General features: G+C 39.6%; 1 protein-coding gene across 1 annotated transcript in view; it reads right to left on the bottom strand.

Annotated features, from left to right (window-relative positions):
• fer1l6 (fer-1 like family member 6) overlaps nucleotides 1-22,808 on the bottom strand; it is a 90,114-nt gene that overhangs the window by 53,061 nt on the left and 14,245 nt on the right. The window contains exons 9-18 of the mRNA XM_078398434.1: nucleotides 20,984-21,092; nucleotides 17,641-17,818; nucleotides 17,214-17,297; nucleotides 15,712-15,832; nucleotides 14,814-14,914; nucleotides 13,702-13,786; nucleotides 11,588-11,704; nucleotides 9,072-9,224; nucleotides 5,990-6,170; nucleotides 2,113-2,237 (exon numbers count right to left, since the gene is read on the bottom strand). Coding sequence (XP_078254560.1) covers nucleotides 2,113-2,237; nucleotides 5,990-6,170; nucleotides 9,072-9,224; nucleotides 11,588-11,704; nucleotides 13,702-13,786; nucleotides 14,814-14,914; nucleotides 15,712-15,832; nucleotides 17,214-17,297; nucleotides 17,641-17,818; nucleotides 20,984-21,092 — 1,254 coding nt within the window. The remainder of the gene's footprint in view (nucleotides 1-2,112; nucleotides 2,238-5,989; nucleotides 6,171-9,071; nucleotides 9,225-11,587; nucleotides 11,705-13,701; nucleotides 13,787-14,813; nucleotides 14,915-15,711; nucleotides 15,833-17,213; nucleotides 17,298-17,640; nucleotides 17,819-20,983; nucleotides 21,093-22,808) is intronic.

Consider the following 22,808-nt stretch of genomic DNA (forward strand, 5'->3'; position numbering starts at 1 on the left):
TATGTTTCTATGTTTCTATCTGTACCTTGAGATTGGTTGGGAAGATGCAGGGGTGGGATTCCAGTGAATATTAAATTCCTTCAGGATTGAGCTAGGCAGCAGAAAAGGCTGCTGTTTGCTTTCTTATCTGCTTCATTAATGCAAGATAAATTAATACAATACAGGACCATGCCATAACAAGTCTAAAACAGCATTAACAAAGAACATAAAACAGTACAACACAAGAACAGCCCCTTCGGTCCATAGTGTCTGTGCCCAACACTGTGGACAAGAACATCTGTCGTCTACCTGCATATAATCCATATCCCTTCATTCCCTACATATCCATATGCCAATCCAAAAGTCTCTTAAATGCCACTCTCATATCTGCCTCAACCACCAACCCTGGCAGCGGGTTCCAGGCACTCTGAGCTCTTGATACAAAAGTAAAAGATTGCCCGATTCATGCAAAAAAATCCAGGAGAACCAACAAATGAGGTGCACTGAAGGTAATTAAGGAAATAATGAAATCAAGACTCTCACTATCCTGGATGAAGAATCAGCCTCAGAGTCTGTATGCCTCTGTGCCAAAGCTCCTCGGAGGTAAACTCCAAGATGTTACCAGGAGACTCCGAATAGGTTAAAATAGCCCAAGGTAAATAATGCTTCAATATTTAATGTTGAGTTAAGAAATGCTAGAGAGCAAAATTCTATGATGTTGGAAGCAATTTCAGTGAGTAAATGGATACTGGGGAAATATAAATATATTAAAAGTAATCTAAAATGTAAATGATGTAAAAATATTGACAAAGCAAGGCACACGGTTGTTTCCTACATTATAAGATAACCTATATTTGAAAGCTATTTTACTGAATGTAAAACACTTAGGGAGGTCAGAGGCCTTGAAAGACACTCAATAAACACAAGTGTTTCTTTCTAGTTCAAGAAGATAAATTCAACTATTACAAAATTACCTGACACTAACAACCAACAAATCACAATCAACATGGACGAAGATAAGACAGATATAGGCTGGGGCACCTTTGAGGAAGTATATAACTTTTCAAAGACTCGTGCTAAGCATCCACACAAACTGAATGCAATACTATGGATTCAGTGTGATTACTGGCAATGAAGAGAAATGGTAGGAAACAATGAACTGTAAAATAACTAGATTGGAATAAAGTGGCATACTTGGCATTGAAGAGAATGTCAGGTTGCTCGGTATTCACTGATTGGATCACGATCTCTGCTCATTTATCTGAAAAGCCTTGAAATCAGACAAGCAATGGAAATGGGATACACAAGTAGGAAGGATACTGGAATGGCAAGAAGCTACACCAACATTGCAGAATACATTGAACAAAACAGTCAAAAGGACAGAAATAACTGCAGTTCATATTTAGTGCTAGAACATAAGGGAATTGCACATTGACATGAAAAGTTTTCAGGCTTACTCTAGGAATGAAGCAGAGAGGCAAAGAGGTTAGTATGAAGACTAATTAATAAGCAGGTCCTAGGAAAGGAAAGATGACAAAATATTAACAGATACTGGAGTTCTAAGGCACAACATAATACCATGAAGGACCATGTTCCATAAAAATATTGCTTTCCTCAAATATGATGTGTTTCTGGATAAAAACTGCGATTATGTTTCCCAGACCATGGTTTTAGCCTGCAGTTTTGAAGGCACTGTTGTATAGATGTGTAACATTATCTCCACTGTTATCAAGGACAAAGCCAATGCTCGTTTTATGGATAAACAATAGACTCACCCATACCATAGATTCAAAAACCCATACAAAATGCAGCCAGTAAGTGGATTATTTAAAATGGCTGGCAGCCAATTTGAGGAAATGATTTACATGGTGTGTTGTGCTCAAACAGTGGGGTATATACAGTCAGACTCATACAGCACAAAAACAGGCTCTTTGGCCCAATACATCCATGCTGACCAAGAAGCCTACCTGAACGACTCTTACTTACCTGAATTTGGGCCATATCCCTTTCAACCTTTCCCATTCATGTACCTGTCTAAATGTCTTTTAAACATTGTAATTGTAGCAATAGAAGGCTTTATCAAAGATGGCAATCGTTGGAACTACTGGAATATTATTAGCACATCATATTTACCTTGGTTGTCTGACATTGTGAAACAAACGTTACTTTAGCAAAAGGATCTGAAAGACCACTACTGTCAGCAGGCAGAAGTCCTCTCGCCTGATACATGTGGCATCTTAGCTGAAACATATGCTCATCTGTTCAATACAAGAAATTCAAAGCACAGCCGTTATAAATTTTGCTACTATGATTGCAGCATCTTATTAGTTAATAATCAGTTATTACCAATACTAATTATAGCTGGTGAAAAGAAATAGGTACATATACCAAACTTAGTGGAAAATTATTTTATTCAATCATTCCCTTTCATTTGTATTTAATTTAAAGTGTTTGTGTCTTAAATATTCCCAAGTCCTTTTAAAGGAAGTAATCTTGCTTTCTCTCTCTTAGTGTTTTGTTTATGGTAGCAATTTCTTTTATGGAAATATTATTCACTTTGCAATAATTTTGTGGTTAGATATCACCTTTTCAACACCCATTTCCGGTCCGAAACAAGCCCTTGAATTTGCGAGATAAAACATTCATGAACAAGGCAAGGTGCTGTTCAATTGATCAGATTGTGCTTCAGTTTGTACAGAGCTTTCATCTATCTTTAACCACTCTCTGGCCTCATCTTACCCACAATATTAACATCCTCTTTTTTTTTTTTTTTTTTTTTTTCTTTTTTTTAAAAATTTTTTGAAAAGCATATGTACAAATAGAAATAAAAAAACACATTTGTTACAGAGTTCTTACATAGCTTCAATTTTTAAATTTTTGAAGAGAGAAAGTAAAAAAAAACAAAAAAAAACTATAAACTTGGGGAGAGAGAATAAGAGGGTTAAAAAAAAAAAAAAAAGGATCTAACTATAAAAATTAAAGGGAGTAGATCCGGGAGACAATAACCACAGTTGTACATCCAACCCCTAACTCAAGTTTCAACTTTTAATTTAATTTTTTTATTTTAGTCCTGTGCTAAACCCATTTACTTTTCTAAAAATTCAATAAATGGAGACCATATTTTTAAAAATAACTCAGGTTTGTCGATTAAGGCAAATCTTATTTTTTCCAAATGCAGGGTCTCTGTCATTTCCGTAGTCCACATTTTAATTGTGGGGGTTATTGGTTTTTTCCAAAATTTAAGTATTAATTTTTTCGCAGTTATTAGACTGTAATCAAGAAAATGTACCTGACTTGCTGTAAAATTTGTAGTATGTTCTGATAATCCTAATATAATTAATTTTGGATCCATATCTAATTTTTTGTTAATAACTTTAGAAACTATTTTAAAAATCTCCAACCAGAAGTTTTGCATTTTTATACAAGTTACGAAAATATGAGTTAAATTAGCTTCTTAAAATTGACATTTATCACAAATAGGAGAGATACTAGGAAAAATCCTATTTAATTTCGTCTTCGAATAATGTAATCTATGTATTATTTTAAATTGTATTAAGGAATGTCTAGTATTTAATGAACATTGATGTATATGTTGTAAACTTTCATCCCATATATCTTGCATTATAAGTTCATTCAATTCGTCCTCCCATGCTCGTCTATAAGATTCTGATGACGGAATGTCAGTGTCAAGGAGAGTATTATAAATAAAGGATATTAATTTATTTGAATTATAATGTCGATTCAGGCATACATCAAGTGTTTCTGGACCTCTAAACTTATATTCTTGCATGTGTGATTTTACATAATCTCTAAGTTGTAAATATCTAAAATAATTATTAACATGTAATCCGTACTTCTGCTGTAAATCCTGAAAAGAAAGAAAAGTTCCCTTATGATAAAGATCTCCCACCCTTTTAATTCCATAACTTTTCCATTGAGCAAATCCTCTATCTAAGACAGACGGTTTAAAAGAAGGGTTATTCGCAATAGGAAGGAAAACAGATAATTTACTCAATTTTAACGTAAGCTTTAATTGTTTCCAGGTACGGATAACACTGTGTATAATGGGATTACCTCCATATGTTTTTTTATTTAAATTTATTGGAGCTAAGAGGATCGCACCAATATCAAATGGTAAACAATCCTCTTTCTCCATCTTTAACCAATCCGGTTGTTGATCAGAATCATCCAACCAGCAGGTTATATTTTTAATATTAACCGCCCAATAATAAAATAAAAAGTTAGGTAAAGCAATTCCTCCATTAATTTTAGACTTACATAGATGTCTTTTATTTATTCTATGAGTCTTGTAGTCCCAAATAAAATTAGTAACAATTGAATCAATTTTTAAAAAAAACTTTTTTGGAAGATAGATCGGAATTGCTTGAAATAAGTATAGTAGCTGTGGAAGAAAGATCATCTTTATAGCATTACTACGACCAACTAATGATATAGGAAGTGTTTTCCAAAATTGGATATTTCTGTGTAATTTAGTGAGTAAAGGAGGAAAATTTAATTTAAATAAAGAAGTATATTTCCTAGTCACGTAAATTCCAAGATATTTAAACTTTTCATAGGCAATTTTAAAAGGAAATTGTTGAAGTATGGCCGGATTATGCTCCATTATTGGCATAATTTCACTTTTGTACCAGTTAATTCTATAACCTGAAAATGAACCAAATTGAGTTATGAGATTTAATAAATTCGGAATGCTAATTTCTGGCTTTGTAATATATATTAATACATCATCCGCATATAAAGAAATTTTATTGGTTGTATGTTTAGTGTTATAGCCATAAATATCTGAATTTGATCTAATACTCTCAGCAAGTGGTTCTATAATAAGGGCAAATAGAAGCGGTGATAGTGGACATCTTTGTTACACCCTCAAGATACAATCAAATTAATGAATCGAGATTTCCCCCACAGAAAGCCTTGCTGATTATCCGTGATCAGTCTTTGCCCTTTCAAATGTATATAATCCTGCCCCTTAAGATTTTCTCCAGTAACATCACTAGCACTGACACTTAGCATTAGTGACAGAACCAAATGCCTGGCTTCATTCTGCAGAAAGACCATTTCAATACAATTGTGTTTGTTCAAGATATTTCATTCAAGTTTGCATGCATGTAGATTTCAATGAAATAGAAAGCCATTGAACTTACTGTCATCATCACTACTTGATTAGGTTTGGCTTAAAGGTTTCACTGCTATGTGTCCCAGGGATGGGGCAATTAGAATTGATTTTCTCTCCACTCTCTTCAGACTAATTCTAAATGCAACCGGCCCTACAGAGTGTGTTCCATCAAACCAGGTCTTGCTCAATTATTGGTCCAGGTCGTGCAAATGGCATGGTGCAAGCTGAGCACAAGCCTGATCCTTGCATAAACCTTTGGGGTAAAACCAGTCGCTACTCAAGGTTTGACAAGGACCTCCTAGCCATATAGACTTCGGTTTGTGGCCCGAAAACAGCAGCCATCAATCCAGGCCTGCACTAAACCTGTTTAATGCAAATCCAAAGCCAGGATTCCATTGAGAAACACAGACATCAGGAGGGCTGCAATCGAGGTCGAAGGCCAACATCTGCCTGCATCAATGCCCCCCACCCGCCCCCTTCCTACCCATGCCGAACTTCCCAAAGCGACATCCACCAGAGAGCAATGAGGCAGGAAGCACTGTGAAATGTTTCCACACGTAATAATTTCCCAGAAAATATCATTCAAATTATTTTAATGCTTGCACTTCATCAGGCCAAATATTTAGCACGCAAACAAAAGCTGCATAGTCTGTAGTTAAACTGGAGACCGGGCATTAATGCTTCGTTCCACACCCAGAATGTCTGCACTTCCGTGTGAAATATAGGAAGCATGGCACACACAGGCTGGAAGAAGGAATCATTGGCGCAGTCCACACTTTAAAAATATCATGTCTCTATTCTAACCACATCTTACTATAATAGAGATTAGAAAATGGAATGACCTGTAACAGCATAGATCAGCATCACACTCACCTTTATAAAGAATGCTAAGGGGTGGGGAAAGCTGATGGTCAGTGCTTGGTGCTGGAATTTCTGCTTCAAATCCATTGGGTAAGTTTGCCAACATAGCATTCACATGTCTCATCAAACCCAACCAAAGGTAAAAATCCACTTTTGCTTGTACGTTCCAGCCCGTAACATGTTTGCCTGGCAACTTAAAAAATATTCATTTTTTAAATTACTTTGACAACTGTTATTATTTCTAATGAAAATAGATCAGATTATGCAAACCGCAGGCAATCAGAGAAGTTAATGCCCTTATGGTTGGGTCATTTGGATTTCCTTTAAATATTTCTCCTTTCACCTTAAACCTGTGTTCTCTAGTTTTAGACTCCTCTATGCTTGGGAAAGTATTGAGACTACTTACCATTAATAATTTTATAAATCATTATCATTTCATCCCTCAGCCTCCTATGCTCATTTGAGAATAATCCTAACATGCATGGTTCACATTTAATCATGTCCCAGGTCTATGGCAACTTGCTGTCTTATACATTTTTTTCATTAAGTGATTTTCCATTGGAATTCCTGATGGACATGGATCTGGGATACAATGCAGCTTGCAATATAAAGCAGATAAGTAAAGCTGCTCTAAGATACCAAAAGGATCTGGCTGAAAATTATTTTTCATAAAATACAGAGGAGAAATACCAGAAATACTAGAGAACAGTCCTGAGCTACAATCTACCTCATTGGAGAGCCTTGGACTATGTTTATTCTGACTTTACTGGACTTTATCTTGCACTAAACATTATTCACATTATGCTCTTTATCATGTATTTGTACACTGTGGATGACTCAATTGTAATCATATTGTCTTTCCGCTGACTGGTTAGCAGGTGACAAAAGCTTTTCACTGTACCTCGATACTCATGACAATAATCTAAACTAAACTGAGCCAGTTACAGTTTAGGCACGAATACAGAATACAGGCACGAATAGAAATCAGATGGGACTACATGTCCACAATTCCTCCTACAAAATACAATAGAAATTACAAACACTCTTCCCCAACAGGCTCTTGATTTGAGTCAACAGAAATCGTTTAAACCAAGATTGACTAATATTTGAGAGTAAAGTCAGATATGACACTAATAAGGGGAAATTGGTCATGAACCACTACATTGGTGGGACCAGTTCAAGGGGCTGAATGGCCCTCTCCTGTTCCTATGAGCCCAGGCCCACCTTGGACTGCCACAAAACCTCCCAGGTGGTGGTCAGCCATCTTCCAACAAGGAACAGCAAATTATTAGCAAGCTTTGTCTTCTAACATAAGTACACTTCCAACTGAAATGGTCATGGCTATTTTATAGATTGTTGGCGTGACTCATCCACGCTGTCCGAGATGTTCATCTACACTAATCTCATCTGTCTACATTTGGCCCAGATACCTTTATTCCATCCCTATCCATGTACTTGTCCAAATGCTTTTTCACCACCTTTTCTATCTCTTCTGGCAGCTTGTGCCACACACCCACACTTGTGTGAAAGACACGCCATTTGGATTTCCTTTAAATATTTCTCCTTTCACCTTAAACCTGTTTTCTCTAGTTTTGGACTCCTCTATGCTTGGGAAAGTACTGACTACTTACCGTTAATAATTTTATAAACTACTATCAGTTCATCCTTCAGCCTCCTATGCTCCTTTGAGAACAATCTTAACCTATCCAATCTTACCTAAAAATGAAAGCTCTTTGAGTCTCTTCTTAACTTTTTCTAGCACTATCACATTGTTTCTCTAGTGTGGGGACCAGAACTGTACACAATATGTCAAGCGCAGCCCAACCAATATCTGGTACAGCTGCAATATGACTTCCCAATTATTATGTGTAGGAAGGAACATGTGTAGGAAGCGGTATGAACATTGACATCTCTAAAGTCAAGTAACCCTTGCTTCCACTCTCTCTCCATCCTTCCCCCTTCCCAGTTCTCTGACCAGTCTTACTGTCTCCGACTACATTTTATCTCTGTTTGCATTGTTGTTATCTTCTCACAGCTAACAATGATCCATTCTACATTTTCCTTGATCTTCATTCCCTTTTTCACTCCTGACACTTCCTTATCTATGTATCTCCCTCTCCTCTGACATCAGTCTGAAGAAGGGTCTTGACCCGAAATGTCACCCATTCCTTCTATCCAGAGATGCTGCCTGTCCCGCTGAGTTACTCCAGCGTTTTGTGTCTATTCTCAATTATTATAATCAATACCCCTACCTATGAAGGCAACCTTCACGACCCTATCCACCTGCATTGTCAGGGAGCTTTGAACTTGCACTCCAAATCCTTCTGTACATCATGCTTCTGAGGTCCCTGCCGTTTATTGGATATATCCTGACAGAATTAGATGACCTAAACTGCATTACCTCACACACTTGTCTGGATTAAATTTCACCTGCCACTATTCTGGCCGAACCCTTCCATCTGTCCCTCTTTATCCTTGGGCATCAATCCTCACCATCTACAACTCCACCAATCTTCATGTCATTAACAAACTTACTGATCAGACCACAGACATCCCAACACCAAGCCTTGTGGTACCTCACGGGATACAGACATTTAGTCAGGAAAACCACTCTCCACCACCACTGTCTGTCACATGCCAATCTTGGATACAGTTTGTCATAACACTTTGGATCCCAGGTGCCCCATCTCTCTGACCAGTCCATCATGAGGGACCTTGTCAAAAGTCTTGCTACAGTCCATATATATCACAATCACCACCTTATCATTATAAATTGCCTCAGTAACCTCCTCAAAATGTCCAGTCAGATATGTGAGACTGAATTTCCCATGTACAAAACCTTGCTGAGTCCACATTAGAAATAACTTAAATAGAAGTTATTTATTCACAAAATGCTGGAGTAACTCAGCAGGTCAGGCATCTCACCCTGACCTGCTGAGTTACTCCAGCATTTTGTGAATAAATACCTTCGATTTGTACCAGCATCTGCAGTTATTTTCTTATAAATAGAAGTTATGTGCAACTGGCAAGGAATAAAATGAATCTCCTATAATTCAATGTTTGAGACATGTGAGAACAAAATAAAATTATATACTTTCAGAAAGAATGTTTTAATTTTTCCACAGTCCTTTCCTTTCTCGTTTGTTTTCTCAGAAAACAGGATGTCTTTAGCCGGAATCCGTGCATATGCAATTCTCTTGTTACTGCTGAGCATCCAAATAAACACGTCCGGAATGGTATGCTGTGGCTGAAAATATTTTTTTTAAAGATGTTAAAATGATATTTAAACACCGGGCCCAATTTTTAAATGTTCCTGCTGCGATTTTCTCAGTATCTACAGTTTGGTTCTGCAATAACATATTAATACAAGTTTGTGTTTTGTATTTTGATCTATTTATAGCTCAAATTTTTCCTTCTCATTGGCTATTTTTGGACTGCATACCCACTGAATCAGAGAGAAGAGTGGAACATGTTGCCATGGATACCTCAATGGCCCCCAGCATTGACGTTGACACAAATTACAAGGACTGAAGTCCCGATTCAAACCAGCAGGGTTCCTTATTATTAATGGAAGTCGGTGCAAATCCCTGGTCTCGCAGGACAAAGATAGCATTTTCAAGCTGCATTGCTCAATATCATGATTGTCTAGGCCATTGTGTTTTATTACCCCTGTGATGAAAATGCCAATGAGTTGAAGTGATGTAATTGTACTGCAGTCATGTTTTGATTTGTCATGTAGTCATCAGTGACCATGATTATGTATCTAGGGGTGTTTGATTTATCAAAATTAGATCCTTTAAGTGTAAAAAATAACTTCATTATGTATCGCTGTCAGACTTTGGGAGAAAATAAACTATTCTCTTGAGTAAATACTAAAAGAGAAAAAAAAATACTGAACTACAGGGAGAAAGTGTGTAGGGGACTAATTGGATAAATCTATCAAAGAGCTAGCACACCAAAAAGGGACAAATCTGGCTTTGGTTTAATAACCAATGATTGGGGTATCAGTTATGCTTATGTTTTCTCTGATGTTATCTGTGGTCAAGAAGGTGTATAGGTAGTAAAGAAGGTGTACATGTGGTAAAGAAGGTGTACAGGTGATTTTTTTAAAAGGTGTAAAGTATGCTTGTCTTCATTGTTCAGGGCATTGAGTACAAGAGCCAGGAAGACATGTTGCAGCTTTATAGAACTTTGATGAGGTTACTTCTGGAAATTGTGTGAATTTTTGATCACTCCATTACAGGAATGATTACAGGCTTTGGAGGGGGTGCAGAAGAGGTTTACCATGATGCTGCCTGGATTAGGTTTAGGCTAAAAGGAGAGACTGGGATATTTTGGATTGGGGTTTTTTTCTGAAGCATCGGAGGCTGAGGGGAGACCTGATGGAAGTTTTTCAAATGAAGAGAGGCATAGATTGGGTAGACAGTCAGAACCAGGATGGAAATGTCAAATACTAGAGGCATAGATACAGGGAAAGAAGGGAAAAGTTTAAAGGAAATGTGCAGAGCAAGTTTTGTTTTTTACACAGGGTGTGTTAGATACCACAAATGCATGGGCAGAGGTTATGGTGGAAGCACATACAATAGTGGTGTTTAAGAGGCTTTTAGATAGGCACATGGATTTGCAAGAAATGGAGGGAGATGGAGCACATGCTGGCAGTAGGGATGTTTAAGTAGGCATCATATTCAGTGTGGACATTGAGGGATGAAAGGCTTGTTCCCATGCTGCACTGTTGCATGGTCTATGTTCTACAAAGCGCACTCTACAAAGTGTAATAAGAAAGTTCAAGGATATGGCGTTAATGCAAGAATAGGTATGAAGGTAAAAGATTAGTCATGATCTTATCAAATCTTATTAAATTTGTGGCAGTAAAAGGGACTGTATTGTCTGCTTCTGACTGTTTCTTATGTTTTACGATGGTGGGCCTTGGAATCAGAGGGTGGAGTGGTGGTCAGGTGGTGTCACTGGGCTTGAGATTGGACTGGATCAGTAGTCAGTTGTGGGGCTACGGAACATAAACTGTTTCTGGACAGAAAGTGGAATGTTCTGTGGGCTGGAGTTACTGGGGTGGATGTGATAATGGTGGTGGAGATGGAGTGGGGTTGGCAAAGGGGTGTTGGATCGCACAAGTGGATCCAAAGACGTAAAGGATTTTAGCTTAATTGGCTTTGGAAAGATTGTAAATTGTTCCTAGTGTGGAGGATAGTGCGAATGTACAGGGATCACTGGTCATTATGGACACAGTGGGCTGAAGGGTCGGTTTCTGTGCTGTATGTCTAAACTAAACTAAACAAAAAAAAAACTAAGTGTATGAACTCGGGGTATGGATCGTTATCAGAGGGGAGAGGTCTGAGGGGGGTTTCTGTGGCTGGCTGCTTGTGATGTTAAATCAGGCTTCACAAGTTAAGAATTGTTTCTTCATGAGTCCAAAGGTCACAAAAAAAAGGCATATGAAGAACCCTGAAGGAAAATCAAAAGCCTATGTCCCTCTCACAACTAGTCTTCGATTTTCCATTATATTTTGTTGTTTGTTGATAATGAATTGCATGATCCGATGCTTTGCTCTCCGGTTCCTGAGCAAAAAAAATATTTTTCTATCCTTCACCATACCTCATCCACAAGGAATCGCAGTCTCTGAATGCAGCTCTGGATTGCACGTAGCTGTTCGTTCACAGACATCTTCTTCTTTCCCTGGACGATATCCTTGGCTTCATGGGACATTAACTCCTAGAAGACAGATGAAGAATTAGGTGATAACAACAAAAATACAAATACATTTTTAATTTTGCTTTTTCATTTTCTATCCAGAGGTCATATTGAAAGACAAGCCGGCACGGAGGTGCAGCTACAAGAGCTGCAACATACAACTCCAGTGACCAGATTCAATCCTGACCTCCGGTGCTGTCTATGTGGAGCTTGCATATTCTCCCTGTGATCCTCCATGTGCTCCGGTTTCTTCCCACATCCCAAAGAAGTGGGAGGTGGTAGGTTATGTTGACCACTGTAAATTGTTTCTAGTATGTGGGGGAGTGGTAGAGTGTGGGGAGAGTTGATGGGAGTGAGGGGAGAACAAAATGGATTCAGTGTAAATGTGTATTTGATGGTTAGCACTAACTCAATGGGCCAAAGGGCTTCTTTCCATGTTATTTGACTCTAAGACAAAGTTGTGCATTGCTGAACACATACCAACAATCCAGCGAGAGGAACATAAATTATATTTGTCAATCTTCCATAGCTCAGTAATACGGACCAGACTTCACCCAAAGACTGAGTGAGTCTGGCTCCCATTCTTGATTGATGGGCTAAACGTCTCCTCTTTCCTCTGGCTGTAATATTTCTGGAACAACCAAATTCCAGCAGTCTGCTATGAATTCCTCATAAACTTCAACCCCCAGGTGGAAAAAGTCCATGGTTTGCCACAAGATGTCAATGATCCTCAAAAACCAAGAGGAGGGGCAAGTAGATGGGCAGTGGAACATGTAAAGGTGTTTGAAGCTTCATCTGATTACCGTTGACATTGAGTGCCTACCATGGTCCATTCCTACTGTTCATTTTTCAAGCTTGTCATGGGCGAGAGAGGGAAGATTGGAAGCAGAGTTGGATATGAAAGGGCCGTTTTAGGAAGGTGCAGTGAATCAGGTTGTTGTCCCTTTCCTTCACATAGAACATGCATAGACTCGTTCACAAGGCAATCTGTTCACCCTCCCCCCACTACCGTTACTGCCTAAACATTCACTTGCCTCACTGAAGCTCCACGCTGGTGATATGCACCAGCTACCTAATAACAACTCGCCAAGTAGTTAGTAGCTAGCCTTTATACAATACAATACAATACAATACAATATATCTTTATTGTCATTGTACCCAGGGGTACAACGAGATTGGGAATGCACCTCCCATACGATGCAATAATTTAGGTAATTTAGACAGCAGCAACCCAACGAAACGAAACAGTTGTAACAGTTTTGGACAGGGTAAAGTGCAAGTTGATCTATGCGTTGTGGCCATCCGGCTCAGCAGGACCGGTTCATAGCAGCTATGGCCCTGGGGATGAAGCTGTTCCTGAGTCTGGAGGTGCGGGCATAGAAGGCCTTGTATCGTCTGCCCGATGGAAGGAGTTCGAACAGACTGTTGCAGGGGTGTGAAGAGTCTTTGTTACACCTGGCACAAAATGTAACTTTCCCTGGAGTAAAATCTAAATCGAAGACCATGATTGAAGCTTTGGTTGTTAAATGCCAAAGGATGTGGATGGACACAGAAAAAATATATATTTGAAGAATGTCACAGTTTACATTGAACTATGTTCTAAGCTATCTGGAGGTATAGTTATAATTTTTTTAACTTGCACAGTGAGTGAGAGATGATAAGTTGTCATACTGATAACATTTGGCAAGCATTCATATTTATTTTGATGTCTTATTTGTGGTAGGTATTTGCACTTATTGAGAATTCAAATTTAAAACTGGTTTGATGGGTCTAAATGTATTTTTCCAGACTTCTAGTGACTAGGCAGGGGCAGTCTTGAGGAAATTCTGGCTTTTATGCCAATTGCATTCTTCCAATATCATATAATCATAGAGTGATACAATGTGGAAACAGGCCCTTCGGCCCAACTTGCTCACACTGGCCAACATGTCCCAGCTACACTAGTCCCACCTGCCTGTATTTGGTCCCTATCCCTCCAAACCTGTCCTATCCATGTATCATGTACTGGTGTATCCTACCAGTTCCAGCCGGCACATGGTGACTCGTTTCTTATCAAGCACTGTCTGGTGAAATCCATCCATCTGTCCAAAGCTGGCAAAATGTCTAAGGCACAGGGAAATTAGAGAAAAAAAAGGTGAATATTTGACCATCTCAAATGTGAGTTTTCATATTTGACTGAGTTACAAGGTAACAATTTCATCAAGAAGAGTCCATTTGGACAATTACACAGGTATTGAAAATGTTAGCCACTTAATTCCTTTGCTCCACCCTTTATCAATGAACTCAATTTCATATTTAAATATTTATCAATGCTAGAGGATCAATCCACCCATTCGACTAACTTGTCTGCCTGAGTTTACCAGCAGTCCAGCTCAAGGTTAACCTCTTGTTCACTGTTTTTGTACCTTTTTATGGGGCACTGCTTTAATGAGTAAGGTGCTGACAAAAACAGCTGGGCATATGATATGAACCGCAGCAGATCTCCCTACTGGGTGACATTGACAGGTGACACCCACACTGAACAAGGCAAACCAGCTGTCTTCTCAATCATTTGTTTTAATGGAGACACAAGGGACTGCAGATGCTGAAATCTTGAGTAAAAACAAAGTGCTGGAGGAACTCAGCAGGTCAGTCAGCATCTATGGAGGGAATGGACAGACGATGTCTTGGGTTGGGACACTTTTTCAGACTAATGGAGTTACAGTGGGGGAAAGCTGGAAAAGAGAGGTGAAGATGGGGCAAAGCCTGGCAAGTGATAGGCGAATACAGATAGTGGGGGGGGGGTGATTGGTAGATGGGTGAGGAAAGCTGGCAAAATCTGGAAATCAAATAGCATCAGGGTACTTAAGTTTCAGGAATCCATTATACCATGGTTTTATACTTTTATACTTGATACAGTGAATTAAATATAAATAACAGGTCAGGTTGTGGTATGCATTTTTAGCCCTTTTATCTTCACTATTGATGATTATATTTTGAAGATGATACGAAAATGCTCAGTTTAACACAAGAAACATAAAAGGGAAGTAAAGAACAAGAACAGAAAGGCTGTGATGCGATTGAGAAATATTGTACCTGTAAGAATAAATGATAACTCTTTGGAATGTTTAACATATCAGGACTATTTTACCTGCATTTGACTATAAATTCATTCAGAACATCTTTCGTCTTCTTCTCCATTCGGGAATCAGAAACCTTCATGCATTCTTTGATCGCTTCCAATCCTTCTTCCTAAGTATAAAGTTGAGACAATGAGTAAAGTTGCTAAGGTTCCTGCAAACTTTCTGCAATGTTAAGCGCATGATACAAAGTTTTGTTAGGTTCCAGGGCACTCGATCTTGCATGACCAAGTGTGCAACTCACTCAGGGAATTTATTAAATGGTACAAGTATTCATCCTGTTTTTAACTGACTCCGTTCTGGCTGACTTGTTTTCATTATAGTCCTGTGGGTTCTGAAGTGACCTTTGAGGTCACTGTGAGTCCCATAGACACCGCCAGAGATGGAGGGAGATGTCTGATGGAACAGGCAGATGCATAACATGTGGGGTAGAATGCTTCTTTGGTGGCATATTGTGTGGTAATGCATGGACTCAAATCTTTCTCTACTTTGATGGGCATAGGTTATGGATTACCACAATTTAGCAGAATTACTGTATTTCTTCAAGGAGGTTTTGTGAACATCCTTTAATCTTTTCCTCTGTCTGGTAATCTCTTCCCATAAAAAAAGCAGGGGCTACCAAGAAAACCAAGGAAATCCTTGAATCTTATGGGTGTGTGGATGTGCTTATTAACAACAGCAGCCTGAAAGTTAAAGGAGGTGCTCTCAATACCCCTTTTGAAATGGACAAGATAATAGATGCTAATGGGGTGTTTTGGGAGTCTGTTATCTTTCCAATGGAGCAGACCATGTGTAACTAAACTCTCAATATTGGGAACTTTTGCCTGGAAGAGGACTGGCTTTAATCTGTGAAAGGGGAGGAGTGAGCTGGCAGCTCCAATGCAGATAGTTATGAAATAAAACACGAACAAGCCTGTCAGCGATTTTGTCCAGGAAGTTAGAAATATACAATCGAAAAATTTGGTCCTCCCAGCAACTCTTGACAAAGACGCATGGTTTCTTGCTAAGAAATGGCAAGTAGTAGTAATTCCTGCAGACAAAGGAACAAATTCAGTCCGAATAGTCATCCATTTATTACTGTTGTCATGATAATATAACAGCCAAAGGTTTTAAGGGAGGGGAAAGGCCTGGAGGACTCAAGATAAGGTATGAAATAACTTTAAATTCTAGTTAATGTCTCTTTTTAAATGTTTACAGCTAGATCAATTTGCATTTAAATAGCCTGTAGGTCAGATAGCATTTGTGCAGGAAGAACAGCTGAAGTGGCGAGACTTCTCTCTTTCCACACTCTTTGCCCGGCCTGCTTGGTATTTCACTGTTCTTTGCTTTTATTCGAAGTTTCCAGCAGTTGCAATGTTTATTTTTCTTTCCCAACTAATTGGAGATCTCTTCAGGCTCCAGTGTAGCCCAAATCACATTACTCCAATATTGGCAACCATGATCTAAGCTGCCTACAACCTACACTCTGGAATCCTTTCCTTAAACCACTCTACCCTCTCCCTCTCAAAACACTCTCTTCAACCAAATGTTTGATTTTAATACTTCCTGCATCCAGTGCCAATCATTACATGATGAACACTTGGGTGAAGCATGTTAGGATCTTTTTAAAGGCCTTTTATAAATTGTTAATCTGGAAAAAAAATGGCCAAATGCACAACACAGTGGTATTGGCAGTTAGATGGATACCAAGTCAAGGATGGAAATATGAGGAGAAACAACTAAAATTTAGTTAAAGGGATGGGTTTTAAGAAAGAATACAGTGCACTGGAAGGGAATATCAGAACCTGAGTGCTTGGTCATGAAGGGAGAGGTGTGAGGAGGAAACAGGGATGAAGTCAGTTACAGAGAAAGTGAAGGTGCAGGCAGGGACAATTGATGAAGAGAGTTCACCACAAAGTAAGTAACTTAATTCTGGGCACTGAATGATCAATAGGCAATACTAATCAGCAGATTTAAGGTGATGAGTGAATTGGATTAGGTAATATTGGATACAATGAGCAGAGTTGTGTATGAACTGAACTTCAAAAAATGTGGAAGACTTATCAAAAGTATTCGAGTTTGTTTTTCCAGATCCATTATGCAAACCATGATATTACAGTATGGACAACATTGGTGGACTTTGAAGGAGGTATTTTGTGATTAGAGTGGTTTCCTGATATCATTCTGAATTGTTTTGGAGAAGAGACTTCCCAAATTCTTTCCCCTGAATCATCATAGTAATCATCTCTCTGGCCATTCATCCTCTGCCAGGAATTTGCAAGTCTTCTGATAGTTTACAACATGACTCCATGGATCACCCTGTCTTTCTCTGTTCACCATTGTCATATTTTCGGACAAAGGAGGTAGATGTTCCATGTTGGAAGGAACTCTCTGCAGCCATTAATAGACTAGCCATTGGCTATCACACTCACTGGTGAGCAGTGTTGTAACTAACAGCCTTTAACTGAGAAAGAGAACTCAGGATGGAATTTTCTCTCTTGTCCATCTGGCTCCATCTAGTGTCAGCAAAAAGAAATTTGAATACAATGCCAGCAAAATATGACTGCCATGAGCAGAGCTTTCAATTTTGCTGAGAGACTAATATATGAACTTAATTGGTTCCCAAGTTGGCAGAACCATCTTCTCACCATTCTACCACAATTATCTATTTGAATAGTAGCCCCGAATGTCTCTTATATAAAGCACTGGAAAGATGCAACCTATGTTGTGGTGCAATTAATGTTTCATCAATCAGACATTCACCACAAAAGTCAGCAATTACGCCATTTGAATTAGAATTAATTACGTCCCAAGTTACATTTTTTTGGGGGGTTAGTACGGTAGAATATTTACAGTTACCTATTGCCCTCAGTTAGCAGGGGCTTCACAGGTTTGGTAGCTGGATTGTCAGACTCAAGGATTTGATCTGACCCAGTGGCTTGCAGCAAAGATGTTGCTTCTTCCTCATGTGTATCTAGTCCTCGCTTTTTGCTTGGCGTAATTGGAATAACTCTCGCCATAACATCTCCGTAATTCCCTGTCAGACAAAAAGCAACATTTAGCTTCCTGTTCTCCTTCTGGCTCACTGTTCACTATAGTTTCACATATTTATTTGACCTAAATCTTACTCCATTTGTTCTTCAGCTTGCTTCTTCAAAGATCTTTCTTATGTTTTACTCTTGGGACCTTGGGATGCAGGCTATCCAAGTGGAATATGAAGTGTTGTTCTTCCATGTAGCCTGTGGCCTCACTCTGGCAAAGAAAGAGGCCAAGAACAGAAGGGTTGATATGGAAATGCGAAGAGAAGTTAAAAGGGTTAGCAACTGGGAGTTGCAGCAGGTTTTGGAGGACAAAGCACAAGCATTTGATGAAACGATTGCCTCGTCTATGCTCGATTTTGCTGATGTAAAGGAGGATACATCGAGAGTACCAAATGCAATGGACAAGGTTGGAAAAGGTGCACATGAATCTCTATCTCACTTGAAAGGGCTGCTGGGGTCTCAGGATGGAAGTGGGAGAAGGGGCAGAGGGACAGGTGTTACATCTCCTGTGGTTGCAAGGGAAGGGGCCTGGGGAGGTGGCAGGTTTACTGAGAAGGGACGAGCGAACCAATGAGTTTTGCTGAGGGTGATCCGTTTTGAAAAGGATGAAAAATGTGACTGGTGTTGGGATCATGTTGAAGATGGGAGATGTGAAAGAAAATGATATGTTGGATGTGGAAACTGGTGGAGAGAAAGATGAGGACCAGGGAAATTCTATCCTCATTCCGCTTGGGGGGAGAGAGAGGGCAACAAGAGCATAACTGCAGGGTACTGACGAGACACATGTGGGGGATCCAACCACAACATCAGGGAGGATACTACGTTTACTGAAGAAAGAGGGCAACTTGGACATTCTCAAGTAGAAAGCCTCATCTTAGGTGTAGATTCCTTGGAGACAGAGAATTGGCGAGTAGTGGATGGCGTTCCACTACCCTGGCCACCTCCTCTGTACTCCTCCATTGTCAGAGTGAGACCACAGACAAATTGAAGGAACAACACCACACATTATACTGGGGTAGCTTACACCCCAATGGCATGAAAATTAAATTCTCCAATTTCAAGTAATACACTCCCTATCTACCCTCCCTTTTCCTACCCTACCACCCTGTTATACACATGTTCCCACCATCCTCCACTAGTCACCCTGCTCTATTTCCCTTCTCTGAACACTCATCTCCCATCCCAGTCCCATATTTCCCTTTTACTCTCCCTCTTTTCTCACCTCAACACATCCCTGTCGCCCACCCCTTCCATCTACATCCCTCCATCTAGCTTTACATTTTACTCCTCCTCTTCTTTACTTATCTGACATCTTTCTGCCTCTAGCCTTTGTCTTCTTTCTGCCTCTAGCCTTTGTCACTCACTCCGCCCATCAGCCAATCATCCCCCCTCATCTGCCTCCACCTACCAATTGCCAGGCTTTGCCTCACCCCACCGCCCCCCCCCCCCCCTCTCTTTTCTAGATTTCTTTCCACTGCATCATGGTGGCGCAGCGGTATAGTTGCTGCCTTACAGCGCTTTCAACGCCAGAGACCTGGGTTCGATCCTAACTACGGGTGCTGTCTGTACCCATTCTCCACGTGACCGCATGGGTTTTCTCCGAAATCTTCGGCTTCCTCCCACACTCCAAAAATGAGCAGGTTTGTAGGCTAATTGGCTTGATATATGTAAATGTAAATTTCCATCGTGTGTGTATGATAGTGTTAATATGCGGGGATCACTGGTTGGTGCAGTCTCGGTCGGCCGAAAGGCCTATTTCCACGCTGTGTCTCTAAACTAAACTAAAAAATCAGTCTGGAGAAAGTTCCTGGCCCGAAATGTCATCTGTCCATTCCCTCCTCAGATGCTGCCTGATCCATTGTGTTCCTCCAGCAATACAGTATATATTTTGCTCTCGGCTCCACAATCTGCAGTTTCTTGTGTCTACCACTAGATGGACATAATCATATTGAAACATATAAGATTATTAAGGGATTGGACACATTAGAGGCAGGAAACATGTTCCCAATGTTGGGGGAGTCCAGAACCAGGGGCGACAGTTTAAGAATAAGGGGTAGGCAATTTAGAACGGAGATGAGGAAAAACTTTTTCAGTCAGAGAGTTGTAAATCCGTGGAATTCTCTGCCTCAGTGGAGGCCAATTCTCTGGATGCTTTCAAGAGAAAGCTAGTTAGAGCTCTTAAAGATAGCAGAGTCAGGGAGTAGGGGGAGAAGGCAGGAACGGGGTACTGATTGTGAATGATCAGCCATGATCACATTGAATGGTGGTGCTGGCTCGTAGGGCCGAATGGCCTCCTCCTGCACCTATTGTCTATTGTCTATTCATGTGTGGTTTTTCACTGAGAACATTAGAAATCCAAAGCAGGATGACATTGTATGCTATTGGTTTTAATGCAGAGCCTTCTTGGTGAAATACTATCATAGTAGGAATTGTGGCAGAGCGAAGAAACTTCAATGCCCAGAAGATGCTAATGAATTACTTATACCTGATATGTACAACTGAGAAACCCATTGAGGGAATGATGTGGAAAGATTCAAATCCATTACATTTGAAAGCATTTGCTTCCAATGATTTATATTCAATTCTAATTGTTTCCACAAGCATTTGCTATTCTCCCACCATTGATCCTCCCCTTCCGTTAATCGCCCAACCCACAATTTTTCAGGCACCAAATGCAAAGATGGATAATGGTAGGTGAGGGGACAATATATTGGAATCCATTAGCCAATAATGGTCTTGAAAGCCCATCCAATTGTACCAACGTGGTAGCCTCACCTGCTCCAAGGGGATTGTGCTTTATTGCCTGTGGATCTCACGTGGGTCTTAGTGGGAGGGGGTGCAAGGTTTTCCAAGGCTACAGAGGGATTTTCCAAATTTTATTGCATTGTAAGTCAGTGAGGCAGGGCAATCTGGCCTCACCACTTTCCTCTGCAGGAGAGAGTGCAATGAGAGAGATATTGCAGATCAGTAATTACAATATGGTTCAATGGTTCTTTGTTGTCACGGATGCACAGCACAGTGAAATTCTTTTGCACAACCTAGAAATGCACAGTGCACTTAATGATTGCACATTGTGGACTTAGTGCCCGGTGATGTGTCTGAACATATTGATCTGGCGAGATGGTCAGTGTGAACATGTGAAATGACCTGCGAATCCTTACCCAAGGATACCTCAAAACTGATTGGCTTTTCACCAAGTTTCCTGTCGATCATTGTTGCCTCAAATAAGGTGCCGAACAGAAGAAACCCCTGAACACTTTCTTCATCAATCTGAAAAAAGACACAGCAAGTAATACTGAGAACATAAATTATAGATAACATTTCAGATGAAAAACCTTTACTTCTTTGAGATTTTTCAAAAGGCAACATCCAAGAGAAAATTGAAAATAATTTTCAAATTCATTCAACACTCAAATGACATCTTGATATTTATTTAACTTTTTTTTCCCAGAACATTCTTTTATATAGAATAAAAGCTACTTTGTGATCCCAGATGTTGTGACATTTAGGTGTTGGAATACATTTAATTTGATTTTTGAGATGTAGTGTGAGCACATATTCAGGTAATGTTAAGGCCTAAGACTAATCTGTAAAGTTGTTGATCCATCTGCTAAATTAATGGTATTTTCTAGTGTCCTGGAGGCAGGCTCATGTGGGTGCTGAATAGTCTTAGGTCCATCATAAGCACCAAGAATATGTTTGTGATGGGCCTATGACCTCTTGAAAGATCCCTCTATAAAATTTGTAACCGTGAACAGAACAGACACTGCAATGGTCATCAAGGGGATTCTTCAGTAATCGAATAAAAGTAAATAAGTTTTAGTAAAAGTTTCCAGGAGGACCCTTGGATGGTTTCTAAAAAAATCTCCATCCATCCATCCCTCCATCCCATAACCCATCGCCTCACTCTTACATTCAATTAGCTCCATTAGAATGGGAAAGTGTTCATTGAATTTTCCATAAAGTTGTTTCATGTTTCATTTTGAATTTACCCACTAGCAGTTTTGATGGTCACAGCAGTTGCTCATCCCAAAGTGTTAATATTGTAGGCTGTCCTCCATTGTGAACCTTTCAACCGCCATTGTAAAGATTGATTTATTTTTTTAAATACGTTTTTTTAGATAGTCATGTTTAAGAGGCTTTTACATAGGCATATGGATATGCAGAGAATTGAGGGATATAGATCATGAGATTAGTTCAAGATGAGATTAGTTCATCTTGGCATTACGTTCAGCACAGACATTGTGGGCTGAATGGCATGTTCCTATTCTATTGGCTGACTAGGCACAGGGTTAAAGCCAGAGTCATCAGCTGCATTGAAATAGTGACTGAGTCTAAAAGATGTGAAGCAATTCCTAGCAATATCAGAGTGCTTCTGAGAAAAATGAACTTGGAACATTGAATTTATCACAAAATGCTGAAGTAACTCAGCAGGTCAGGCAGCATCTCTGGAGAGAAGGAATGGATGACATTTCGGGTCGAGATCCTTCTTCATTCATGGAACATTGAATTGATTATCCGAGAAATTCTTTCCAATTACACTGTGTTTTAAAGAGCAAGGTAACTTATTTTTAATAAAACCTCATCTCTAAACACTTTGGGGTACATTGTGCACCTGTAGCACATTTCCAGGTATTTATTCCAGATCCACTGTGGAGAGATGGGGTTAAGGTGAGAGGCGGGGTTTACTCAGGAGATAATGAGGGGTATATTGTGGGTGTACCTGCCAAAAGTATTGGAGACTGAGTTGATGAGAAATCCCAGTGATCATATTTACACAGTCATGGAAGGTTGGAGGGTAATGTGGAGCAATTGATCACAAGGGAAAGGAGCGTAAATGGAGGAAAATAAACAACTCTGATCCCACGGCAATGGCTTAGGCAGAGTCAGGTTCATCAATTAACACTGCAATAGGCCACAATCCGCCAACTGAAGCTTACTTCAATGTTCGATATCTGTGCTATTCAAACACAATCACATAGAGCA

The sequence above is a fragment of the Rhinoraja longicauda genome, chromosome 4 (genome assembly GCF_053455715.1).
Source record: "Rhinoraja longicauda isolate Sanriku21f chromosome 4, sRhiLon1.1, whole genome shotgun sequence".
Lineage (NCBI taxonomy): Eukaryota > Metazoa > Chordata > Chondrichthyes > Rajiformes > Arhynchobatidae > Rhinoraja > Rhinoraja longicauda.